The following is a 13435-nucleotide window of genomic DNA, read 5'->3' on the forward strand; positions in this document are numbered from 1 at the left end:
GGTAATTGAAATATGCAATACATGATGCAAAAGTGGGTTTACGTAAGAAAGCCATAAAATTTGAAATACAGATCGTAGCCATATAAATTTGGTACCAAGCTAAAGAGGAAATCGCCATGAATGTTCACAAACTTATTTTAAAAATGCTTATAGTAAGCTGTTATTGTGAAAGCGTGCAAAAATCAAGTAAATATTTCAGAAAACGTTCATATTTTGTCATATTGCAGGAGTCAAAATAAGGAATTACGCAACCTCCACAGACTTATAAATATCACTAAACCAAACTTTATCTAATCAGCCTTTATTACATCTCAGTAACTTAGGATTGGTATTGAGAATTAGTAGCCGTTATTGAAAATCGGGAGTTTCGCCAATTTTGCGATGCCGCCATTGTCCTCACAACAACGATCACACATGACAGCATTCATCAAATACAAAGACATATGTATGCTTTAGCACCCCAAATAAACCTCCGACACACTGTTGCAAATATAAGTATGTACTTGAGAATAAATGAGAAAAATTAAATCTTACATTTGTAATGAAAATACGCAAAATCTACGACTGAAGTAAACACACGTTTCAGTCAGCTTCCGGATAGGCTGCACAGTACAAGCCGCAGCGCTGACGGTTTCGCGCAATGGCTTGAGGGCCGTTCCTCTATTATATGGTCTCTGCTTTCAAATAGTGTATTATCTCTTTCCCCATACAAATGTCACCTGGTAATATGATAACAGTCAGGATTATATAACTATGTGTGAGCTTACACAATCATAATGCTACTTTTTGCTTCTCTGTGTTATGTTAATTTTTTTAAATAGCTGTAAAAGCACCTTTTTACACAATGCCAATCCTCAGGTCACACTGACCTGGTTACATAACAGTAAATTTAACCCATGTGCAGCTAATGCAGACCATGTGTACTCGGCAGTCAGGCTACATGATGTAGGCTGAATTGCCAGCTGGACATGTAGCATGAGACAAGTATCTGGTTCTCACCAAACTGGGCAGCTTAGCCAAGCAGAACTAGAGATAGATACAGACCCTCATGTATTTGTATGAAAGTCATATATGTAAGTTGCTAACAGGTGTATACAACACAGAAAAACAATACACTTCCCATGAACCAAGCATCTTCCTAGGAAGGCGAGAGATGCGATGATGATGATGATGATGATGATGATGATGATGATTTGGTGTTTTTATGTGCCACTGTGCGAAATGTGAATTATGTCAGACAGTGCTAGCAAGTGTATACAATAAAGAAAAACAAAAGACTTACCAAGGACCGAGCATGTCTAGGAAGGCGAGAACATGATGATGATGATGTTTATAAACCACTCATATCCACGCAACTATTTTTGTGTTTAGTATGAATTTAATGATGGCTGTGGTCATGGCATCTACTACAATCCGTTTGAGTTTAAATAAGAAGTATGAATGATTAAATATCTCGAAATAGTGATAGGTGCACAAAACATAAATAAAAAACAGGATCTGAAATCTCACGTTTTATGTTCGATCACTGAATCTGGCCCTGTCCTTTTTCTCCAGTTTGATTTGACTATTTGTTTTGTGAATATAGCCCTTTGAATCAGATTACATTGTCTCTAGGACTATATGTTTCCCTAATCCTCAGTGTGTCCTGCTCACTGCAAGAGGCCAGTACAGGTGGTGTGGTGGTGGTATCCGGTGAGGTCCGGGTTCGCAGCCATGTTATAATTCATTGCTATTTGGGGACCTGTAACATATTTACACAGAAAAAACCTTGAACTGGCGGGCAAAGTGAATGACCGTTCTTCATTTTTACGTTGTCATGTGCTCCGTCTTACCTCAAACTATACAGATAGACAACGCAAGGTCACTATCACAGCCATGACCAGGGATATTGCTGGAACTTTGTCAATGTGACCGACCATAGTGACCTTCCTACTCATCTGGCAGGGAGTAGCCTAGTGGTTAAGGCATTCTGGACACTGGTTTTCGATTCTCCACATGAGTACAATGTGTGAAGGCTGTTTCTGGTGTCCCCTCTCATGAAATTTCCTGGAATGTTACTGAAAGTGGCATAAAAATCTACTCACACACTCCTTCACTTATCATTTGCTATGCTAACTGGGCAGATTTGATTTTTCACTCTTAATAGTATGTAGATGCAAAACTTTTGAATATTAATGCAGCAGTTGGATGCTGGTCAGTACAGATGTTAGCATGTCCTGATGTGATAAAGTGTGATCAAGTTTCATGTATGACTGTGTATAACTGATTCAGTACACACTCCCAAGCTTGTACTGGATACAGCACCAAGGCAGTGATGATGTCAGCGTATGTATGTAGATATGACTGGGGCACATCATGATTTATCACATGGGCATGTGGATGATATTGACCTATATATCAGTATTGATTGACAGTTGAGTTGTCCTTGATGAAAGTGACAGATGTCCAATCAGCTAATCAGTTGTGTGTCTCTGTGACCTTGTTTGTCATAATACAGTCAGTAATATGAAAACATGTATCATGCTTTAATAATAACATCAGTTACTGTATGCATTTTCGATTATTCATATAAATACATGATGCATAAATCTGTATGAGTTTTATTGTCAGTTACTAATGTTATCTGTATGTTTAGAGGTTTTGTGTCGTATAGTGACATGACAGAACGTAATCAGGTACAGCACGTAGGTCAATTATAATCGTGAAGTTACACCTCACGGACATCTTGTGCTGTCTGCTCCACAGGGAACTCGGGATGAAAACTGAACAGAGTTGACACTGATCTACTGACCAGGGTAATGATCCTGTCTGCTCTTTGAGAAAGTTATCTGTTTTGGAGAAGCTCCACTTTAATTATTTGTTGGTGTTAGCATGCCTAATGTCAATATCACCAACACTCAACATAATGTCGAATCAATACAGAGTTGTATCAGCTTGACTTATGTGAAAGGCATCATGAATAAGGATTTTTGTTTTTAACTTGTATTGTTGTGTCTGTCATATGTTATCACTGTTTAAGTTCATAAGCTTCAATGCCCAATTTTACCTGTTATATATGGAAATGTTAGTTACTGTTGTTATGATATTGATACTATGTAAGCATCATGTTTTTAAGTTTCATGCATATGAGTGTCATTACATACTTAATGATAACAGTGATTACAGGGCTAATTTCAGGGCCAAGTGGTTTGGACTTTCCTGTTTTGTGTTTGAACAATGAGCTGCAGATATTTAAACTTATTCTTCGTTTTATTCAGAGCAGTGGTGCCCAAGCGGGGCAAGAAACAACAACTAAGTATTCAGAGTTGTGTCCCTTAGTTGTCAGACTGTCTGGCTGTAGGTTTGAATCTTAGGTTACCTCTAATTGTGATCCTTGTTGTTCAGCTTCACACTTGGTGACCTTCATGTGAGGAACATAATATTAAACAATAGCAACACTGTTTAGGTCACCCTCATACTGCTGGTAAATAGCTTGCGTCACAGATGAAATGTTCGCTTTCACAAAGCATCCTTTACTAAGGTTATCCTTAACTCCCTATTTTTTAACTGTGCACTAAGGTTACGTTAGTGCTTTGTGAAAGTAGGCCCAGGTTTGCTGGAAGCCTGGCTTGAATAAAGGCAAGACAAAGTTAAATGATCACTTTTTTGTACACTAGGTGAGCAGTCTTTTCACGTAATTGATTTTCATACATTTTTGTATCATGGACATCACATGATGACATTCCAAACTTACTGTCCCAGTACATTTTGTGTTCATGTTACAGTGAACGTGATTCATTACTTTCAGAAGCGTCATGTGATCTTGGACAAGTTTCTGAAGCTGCACCTGATGGTTACCGCTGGGCCTCAGGGAACCCCCAGGTTCAGGTGAGTGGGAGACAGAATCTGCTTTGGCATGGTGTCATGGCAACAGGGTGAACATGAGGGCAGCCATTTGCCAGTACCATGGAGGGAGAACTGATGGTGACATAACCTCCTCCATGCAGGTTTATATGTGGCTTCTATTAGCTCATACTTGTAGTAAGAGGCCACGAAGAGGGTCTGTCTGTTGGTCAGAAGTATGACTCCCAAATAGACATTGTCTGTCTTTGTATTGCTGGGATATTGTCAATTGTAGCACTAAAAACCAATATCACAACCTTCATTCTTTGTCTTGTTTGTTGATCAGATTCCTTAAAAACAGAAAATATTTGAATTTAACAATGTGGTAGAAACTTTATTTAACTTTATTTAAAAACACTGACTGACCAATCAGATTAAAGGAATATCCACCTGTAACATACATTATATTTGGGTTACTCTTTCTTGGTAAACTACAGATGCTAGTGCTATTCCTTTTAGTACCTCAGAGTCCTATCTTGGATTTTAACTCACATCCTCAGAGTCAGGTACCTAATGGCCAGCACACAAAGTCATCTGTCTAACACGCTCAGCCACTGAATTTCCACTTGTGATATTTAGTTGCAAATTTGACGTCTTTACTTATGAAGTCGTTTTCTCTTGTCCACCTTCTACAGACTGCTATTTTTGGTCCTCAAAATTCGTCTTATTTACAGTAATATGAGGTATGTCCATTGCAGTAACCCAGTCAAATTTTTGTAAATCCTAGTTTAATAACCATTCATAAGCAGGTGTTTTAGTTATTTTTTATTGAAATTTCCCTTATATAACTGTCAAATATGATAAAAATCAGGGCAAGAACAGAGCTTATAGTAATACTTACTGTATGCTTGCCCTTGGCCAAGAAAAGATTTTTAAAAAAAACCGTTTTGACCCTGATCCAACTGGTTGAGGTAGTGCATTATATAACATGCACTCAGCATGATAAAAAGACTTACATTATGTCTGCATTTTCATGTGTCAATTCTTCTAATGAAATATCTTAAATATTTCCTGTTGTCAGAAGCAAGACCAGTTTTGCAGTAAAATGTATAACATGCACCACATGCAGGCAAGTGTAGTGAGGGTCAGTCGTCTTGTAGTGAGAGTGCAGAATGTGTAACACAAGCAAGGGATCAAGAAAGAGCACTGCAAAGAAGGAGGGGGATATAGTGTATAGCTAATGGATTCTACAGGAGTAACAATAGCATTACTATATGGGTCATACAAACTGTAGTGATATGGGTCATACACACTGTAGTGATATGGGTCATACAATTTGTAATGTTAGGGGACATACAAACTGTAATTATATGGGTCGTACACACTGTAGTGATATGGGTTGTACACACTGTAGTGATATGGGTCATATACACTGTAGTGATATGGGTCGTATACACTGTAGTGATATGGATCATACACACTGTAGTGATATGGGTCATACACACTGTAGTGATATGGGTTGTACACACTGTAGTGATATGGGTCGTATACACTGTAGTGATATGGATCATACACACTGTAGTGATATGGGTCATACACACTGTAGTGATATGGGTCATACAGACTGTAGTGATATGGGTCATACACACTGCAGTGATATGGATCATACACACTGTAGTGATATGGGTTGTACACACTGTAGTGATATGGGTCGTATACACTGTAGTGATATGGATCATACACACTGTAGCGATATGGATCATACACACTGTAGTGATATGGGTCATACAGACTGCAGTGATATGGATCATACACACTGTAGTGATATGGGTCATACACACTGTAGTGATATGGGTTGTACACACTGTAGTGATGTGGGTCATATACACTGTAGTGATATGGGTCATACACACTGTAGTGATATGGGTCGTATACACTGTAGTGATATGGATCATAGACACTGTAGTGATATGGGTCATACAAATTGTAATGGAGATAACAGTTGTAAAATAATAGGAGATACAAATTGTAATGTTATGGACATGCAGATACATATTGTATTGGAATGTATTGGAACATACAAATTGTAATTCTAGTATGCATTTGTTACATCAGTTGTGTACATTATTATAGGATATTTATTACAGGATATACATATTTCGATAGTAACACACTCTATTGATGCACTCTAACAGATGCATCATTACAGTCCAGTGGTCAGTCATTATCATAGGATATTTATATGGCGCACATGTCCATGCAACTATTGCTTGCTCAAGGCGCTGGCATTTGTTTCCCTCGATCAGTGGATGTGTGTTTCAGCGTCACATCGTATTATCAATCTACAACTCTTGCTGCCACTAGGCACATCGAGTTTTATTGTGGGTCTCTCATCCAAACGAGGTACCCATTCACAGCTGTGTGTACTGGGACTCATAGTCACGGTACTTTGTCCAAGTTCACTGCACGTTCCTGTACCCGCAACTAGATGTATGCACGTATTCATGTGGCCGCCATCTGGTCATATGCCAACAGATTCGGGGTTCTTTTAAGTGCACAGGGTTGTGTACTGCACACTAAGGGTTGTGACAACACTGAAAGAGTCTGCATACAAAGTTGACTCCAAGGTCAATTTGACATATGTAAATTAATGCAGAATCTTCTTTTAAGTTCACAAGTTTAATATGTTTTAAATGTTATTTATCTTATTCATGAGATTTAAATAGCATCACCAGTACAGCACCATAAAAGATATTCATTGATACACTGACATTCAGAGTTACTACAATGAACATGACCCCGTGAACATAGTATAATATCTCATGCAAGACTAATGTGTACCATCACATGACAGTGACATGGGTACATGATCAGTGCAAAAGGCAGCATTTGAAATAATTGCTGGCCTGTAGGCTCAGTGTTGTTATTGCATCAGTTTGGGGGTTTCAAATATTTGCAGGCAATTGTGGCCTTCAGTACATTATGTGTGGGGGTCTTTTTTTTTGAAAAAAAAAGAGCCTTTTTCATTCCCCCGGCATGTAATGCGTGGGAATATAGTCGACACCTCGTCTGTCCGTCCGTCTGTAATCATTTTGTTTCCGGAGCAAAACTCAGAAACCTTTCAATATTTTTAGACCAAACTTGATAGATATAGTAATCTCAACCTATAGTTGTGCCTTTTGCTATTTACAGATTTTTGGCATTTATATTTTTTTTGTTTTTCCATGGAACATTTAGGTGTTAGTCTAATGGTGGGGTGGGTTTTGTTTCCAGATCAGAACTCAGAAACTGTTCAATATTTCTCTGCAAAACTTGGTAGATATATTGATCAGAACCTAAAGTGGTGCCTTTTGCTATTTACAGGTTTTTGTGATTTTTCATTTTCTTGTTTCAGACTTAGTCTCAAAATTTTGGGATAGGCTTTGTTTCCAGAGCAGAACTCAAAAACCGTTCAATATTTTTCTGCATTTGTTACATACATCAGTCAGAACCTCAAGTGGTGCCTTTTGGTGTTTACAGGTTTTTGTGATATATTATTTTCTCGGTTTCCATTTTGTCTCAAAATGGAGGGATGGACTTTGTTTCTGGAGCAGAACTCAAAAGCCATTCAATATTTTTCTGCAGTACTTGGTAGATGTATCAATCAGAACCTGAAATGGTGCCTTTTTCTCTTGGCAGGTTTTTGTGATATATTATTTTCTTGGTTTCCATGGAAACGGTTCAGACTTAGTCTCAAAAGTGAGAGGTGTGTTTCGTTTCTGGAGCACTTCTCAAAAAGTTCCTAATGTCTGTCAGCAAAACTTGCTAGATATGTGTGGCACACCCCAAAGTGGTGACTTTTGCTATTTACAGGTTTTTTGTGATTTCTTTTTTTCTTGGGTTCCATGGAAATATTTCAGACTTAGTTTCAAAATGGAGGGATGGGCTTTGTTTCTGGAGCAGAACTAAAAAACCATTCAATATTTTTCTGCAATACTTGGTAGATATATCAATCTGAACCTATAGTGGTGCCTTTTGGCATTTACAGATTTTTGTGATTTATTATTTTCTTGGTCTCCATGGAAACGTTTGGGACTTAGTCTCAAAAGTGAGAAGTGTGTTTCGTTTCCAGAGCAGAACTCTAAAACTTCTAAATATCTGTCAGTAAAACTGGTGGCAGACCCCAAAGTGGTGCTTTTTGGTATTTACAAAATTTTGTGATTCATTATTTTCTCAGTTTCCATGGAAACATTTCAGACTTAGTCTCAAAATGGAGGGGTGGGCTTTGTTTCCGGAGCACAACTTGAAAACCATTTCATATCTTTCAACAGATCTTGGCAGATATGTGAGACAGATCTTGAAATTGTGACTTTGCTGATTACAGATATACAGCATTTATATTTTTCATGAATTCCATGGAAACAATTCAAACTTAGTCGAAATGAACAATGAGTAACAGTCAGATGATTTGTCCTTTCAAACATGTGAGGGCCGGGGGGATATGTCATCTCCTGATGACTCTTGTTATTAACATTTGAGAACCATCCATAATTCATCATGGTATGATAACTTACAGTTCCACTTCCTGTTGTTTCAGCGCCTTGCCCTGAGGAATGACAAAACCAATCTTTAATAAAATACAGATTTGTCTCTGTGCTGTAGTCTTCACTAATTGATTCTGTAGAAATAGTGTGAAACTGTGTGCAGTGTCATGTATTTTGTTTATATTTGATTGACTTTCACAAATTGGGCCTGCAGATTTCATTCAGGGCCTGTAGATTTTAAGCCCTTCAGGCTGTAGCAGGCCCTGGTGGCCAACTGGCAAATTTAAGTATTGCAAACACTGGTTTGAAGGACAACCAATCATCTAACATGTCTGAAGCTCCACTATGCCTTGTGTCTTCTTTCCCTATTTATGGTGTATCTGGCATGCCAGAACCCTTTAAGTCATTTGAAATATATTCCACCAAAGTTAGATGATAGTGGTTTCATGAAAGTCACATATAATTGGTTCCTCCAAGTCAGATAAAAAGGGTTCTACCAAATGTAATGTGTAATTGCTACACCCAAGTCAGACGAAATTAGTTTAACCAAAGTCATGTCTTATTGGCTCACCAATGAAATGAGGTTCCACCAAGGACAGAAATTGGTTTCATCAAAGCCAAGTGTAATGGGTTGACCAAAGTCACATGTTAAGGTTTCATCGACTAAAGTCAGGTGATATGGGGTTGAATGTTGTGTTTAGGATTGTTTGAGTTATTAAGGGAATGTGCTGAATGAGTTAAACACAACTCTGTAAAGTATTATTTTAATCTGTCCCACCCCCTGTTACTGTGACATACAATGATGTGCAACTAAGATACTAAATATTTGTGTTTGAAAGAAAACTCATTGTTGAATCTTGAAAGGATTTTTTTCCTGGAAGGTAGTGTTTTTCACAAAAGAAGAATGTGAAGCAATAGCATCCTCGATGATTAAAAGATTACAGTATTACTAAGACCATCATCAATCTCGTGCTAACTGCCCAATTTGTTTCCATAGCAACATGAAGAACATAAGCAACCAGCTGAGTCAGGAGCTGATGAATGACATCCTACTGGTGTCCAACAGTGCCCAGGATGAGAGCGACTCCTCGCAGCTGCAGCAGTACCTCCTGGAGGGCCGAGGATGGAAGCTGCTTCATGTCATACACAGTGTCGGGGTCAAGGTAGGCCATTTTGCACAGTGTCAGGGTCAAGGTAGGCCATTTTGCACAGTGTCAGGGTCAAGGTAGGCCATTTTACACAATGTCTGGGTCAAGATAGGCCATTATACTCAGTGTTGGGGTCAAAGTAGGTTGTTTTACACAGTGTCAGGGTGAAGGAAGGCTCCGAATATCTTATTACTTTGTCCTTTTTATTGAATATATCTGTTTTATAGTCTTGTGGTGATGTTATAAAGATAGTACAGAAGGATATATTCCACCAGACGTTATTCAGTACCTTCCCTTACAGACGTTATCCAACAGTCGAGACCTGTGCAACCTGCTTCTGTCCCTCTTGCCATGGACCATCCAGTTTCAGCCATCGGAGCCACCCACAGATTCCATCGTCTTCAAAGGTAAAGTGTTCTTCACAAACTCGGGTGTTGAATCGTCACTTCACAAATGACAGTTAATTAGACAGGGATGTGTAATATGCCAGTTAATTAGTCGTGGATGTGTACCTTTTCCCATGTTTGCTCCTATCATTTTGCTTATATCACATATCATTAGAATGTTATGGAACTTTATGTACTCTCTCCATCATGAGCACATTACCAAAGTATGATAAAAATACTAGTGTGAAACCCAGACCCAGAAATATGCTGAACAGAATGGAGCAGGGGCTGTTTTCATTATATTGTTTTGTATTTTGCAAACAGTTTGGACCAAGTAAATATCAAACATCCTACAAAGTCATCCCTAACATATTTTGAACTGTTTGAGATGCATTCTAAAAGTTGTTTGTTGAAACTGGTACAAGTATCAATACCAGTACATCGCTGTTGTACAATATGGAAGCTGATCATCCACAAAGTCATTCCAAACATTCTTTGTTCTATATAGCTCAGTTAAGCCCTCTCGTTCTGGCACAACAGTATGAAAAGATGTGTGTTCACAGTGTGTTCTTTTAGATTTTTCTAATGTTTTGCTCTAAGAACCAGAGTAATTAGTCTTTAAACGTAAGATTTCTGCTTGTAGGGCGGGAACAGATATGGATGCCAGTACAGCAGTGTTTTGTGTTCACTCAGAAACTCTCAAAGTTAAAAAGCTTTGGATGCCAGAGAGAAACAGTCATGCACCCAAACCATCCAAGTCACCATGGACCAGAGGTTCATCCCCACAGAAAAAGAAGGTTCACAAAAGTGTCAAGTTCAGCTGCACAGCAGAACAATTCTGAGAGTGAAGAAGAGGAAGTGCGAGAAGACAAGATCAGACATTCTAGAATAAGAAGGCCAGCAAGAGTGCTGCTGTTCAGATCTACTGGACTTCCAGAAGATGAAGATTCTGGCTCAGATCAGGATTTACTGGGAGCATTTCCAGATGTCCCAGCTGTGCAGGAGTCTGTCAGTTCTGCAGAACTCACTCTCATCATCTTTGACCTCTTACTTGACCTTTGTATCCTTGACCTTTCCCATGTTGCCCCTGGCAAAGTAATGTCACCCACAATGCTGCCACATCTTCTTCATATATTTTCGCGTCTGTGTGAGACAGAGCCATCTGAAAACGCCTCTAAACTAAACTGGGAGAACAAAACAAAGTTGACACTTCAGAGACATCTGATCCGTTTGATTTTGACAGCCAGTGGAATCATTGCCACACAACAGAGTGGTGTCAAAATATTAATGGGACACAATACTGTCAGCAGCATCATGTCAGCTATCGCCTGTTTGGTGGATCCTAATCCTGATTCCAGTGTAGAAACGGACCACTATGACCTTTTGACAGATGTCATATGTGGACTGATCCTTCTCTTTGAAACAGTATTCATGAGTCTTCCATTTAATCCATCATTCATAAACTGTGCCTTAGGGATCCTGGATGGCTTCAAAGCAAATAATGGTTTCCTCTACATAAAAAGATTAGTATGTTCATCAAAGTTGATGAAAACAGACTTGAGTAGTGGTCAAGGTGATTTTCAGGAAGATCCTTTAAAGAATATTGCTTCTCTCATCAGTACACTGAAGCTGGTGAAGGTAAACTATATCCATGCAGTGAAATGCTTGAAGAGACGTCACAGGAACTGTGAGTATCATATGTACTTGAGCCATCACCACAACATCCTTGGCTACCCATCAGGGCTAGAGTTGGAGCAGGTGGAGGCAGCTGGTGATGGCAGACACAGGTCCTGGTCATCCAACACCAGTAAGTGCCAGGTTGCCATCTTGACAGAACTTCTACTAGAAATGCTGGCAGAAACGAAGTCCACAAAGCTGCAGGTACAAATCCTTTCCACCCTTAGACATCCTGGGATCTGTTGCTGTATGCATCCCAAGACTATCATTGAAGCTGTGACTCCATTGCTTCCCAACTTCACGCCAGCCATCAGAAGCTGCAGCCTGGAGTCCCTCAACGACATCCTCCTGGACCAGTTCATGGGTTCAGAAGAACTCACAGACAAACAACTGCCAGAGATAAATGTGTGTAAGTTGTGTACATTTGAAGACAAGTTTTCCATATCTTCTTCAGCAAGTACTCCAGATGGTATGGGAGACCTGTCCAAAATAATTGATAGTGGATTTTCTAGCAGTGGTAGACTAGAAGCAAAGAAACAGTGGTCGTTACAGAGGTGGCGTCCTCTTCAGGTCTTTAGACAGTTTATTGTGTCGCATGATGAAAGTCTAGCCTTGATAACTGCCAAGCATCTGATTGTGTTAGCCATCAGAGGAAACAGTGACCTGAAGCAAGAGTTGTTCTTTAAGGTTTATCAGCATGTTGTACATTCTGCCCTGGAGGACTCCACAGAGATAACAGACACTTCTTCAGATGAACAGCTTATTTCCTTAGGGAAGGTTCCAAGTTCTATAATGCTGTACTGTGTGTCCGCCTTGCCATATGTGTTGCAAGTAGACAAAGTCATGAATGTGTTTGTTGAGAAGGAGGGACTCGCCAGACTCAATAATCTCTTAGAGGACAGCCATTTGAGAGCTCCAGTCATGGGAGTCTTTGAGGCATTGATAATGATTGATGAGCAGAAAGTGAGAGAAATGAAAACAAAGAATGCTGAAGAAGTCACAAAACTGACTTCGGAGTACATCCGTGGAACTGTAATGCAGAAATTCATTGACATCCTGGCAAAGAAGACATGTGCAATAACTGCAGCATTTCAACAACTGCATCTGGAGAAGCAAGGCAGCAGTGGATTTGGAACCAATCACCAGGATAGTGGTTCGGATGAGGACTCTACTTCTACCCTGTTACCTGCCCGTCACCATGATATTGTCAAAGACTTGCCCTTGCTACAAGACATGTGGCAGACCTGTGCCAAGCTGTGTATGAATAGTCCCACATTCAGATCCTTCTACAGGAACTCTCCGTGTCTCTACATTGTCCAGGAAACTCTGCTACTGACCCTGGAGCTTCTGGCAGACATGGGGGTCCAGTTATGCCAGTCAAGGAGGGATTCTGTGACAGAGACCAGCCCTGTTCGGTCCTTTTCCTGCCATCTGAAGAAACTCACTTTCATTGAGGCTGTGATGATTGTCTGCTTCTCGTGTCACACAGTCTCTCCAACACAAAAGGTAATGTCTGTGAAACAGTTTTGGAAGAATGTTATGTGGAATGTCATATTTCTGATTTGTTTCCTTCAGCCTCACGTTCATTAACATCTCAACAGTGGTGTCACTTATGCTCATTTTATCATAAAATTAAAATCGAAAATAACATTAAATGAAAGTAAACCTCAGTTCTTCAGGATCTTTCCTCTTCACCCTATCTTTCTTTATGGCAAATGATTAACGCATACATCATCTTAGATCTTAAGTCGACATGAGGAACTGATTGACTTGAAATTCCAAAACTATTCCTGCATACTTCTGGATCTTTTCTCTGTATCTAATTCATGTTTATATGAAACTATTTAATTGTGAGCCTCTTGGTCTATAATTTCACAAT

At 39.3% G+C, this 13435-nt stretch overlaps 2 protein-coding genes across 3 annotated transcripts in view; one reads left to right on the forward strand and one right to left on the reverse strand.

Annotated features, from left to right (window-relative positions):
- Positions 1–13435, reverse strand: part of LOC137295402 (RNA transcription, translation and transport factor protein-like) — a 97536-nt gene that overhangs the window by 59083 nt on the left and 25018 nt on the right. The window lies entirely within an intron of this gene.
- Positions 1–13435, forward strand: part of LOC137295400 (lysosomal-trafficking regulator-like) — an 83417-nt gene that overhangs the window by 28475 nt on the left and 41507 nt on the right. For both annotated transcript variants that reach the window (XM_067826739.1, XM_067826740.1), the window contains exons 2-5: positions 3788–3867; positions 9343–9508; positions 9795–9900; positions 10523–13062. In XM_067826739.1, coding sequence (XP_067682840.1) covers positions 3788–3867; positions 9343–9508; positions 9795–9900; positions 10523–13062 — 2892 coding nt within the window. The remainder of the gene's footprint in view (positions 1–3787; positions 3868–9342; positions 9509–9794; positions 9901–10522; positions 13063–13435) is intronic.

This window comes from Haliotis asinina, chromosome 8, assembly GCF_037392515.1.
Source record: "Haliotis asinina isolate JCU_RB_2024 chromosome 8, JCU_Hal_asi_v2, whole genome shotgun sequence".
NCBI lineage: Eukaryota > Metazoa > Mollusca > Gastropoda > Lepetellida > Haliotidae > Haliotis > Haliotis asinina.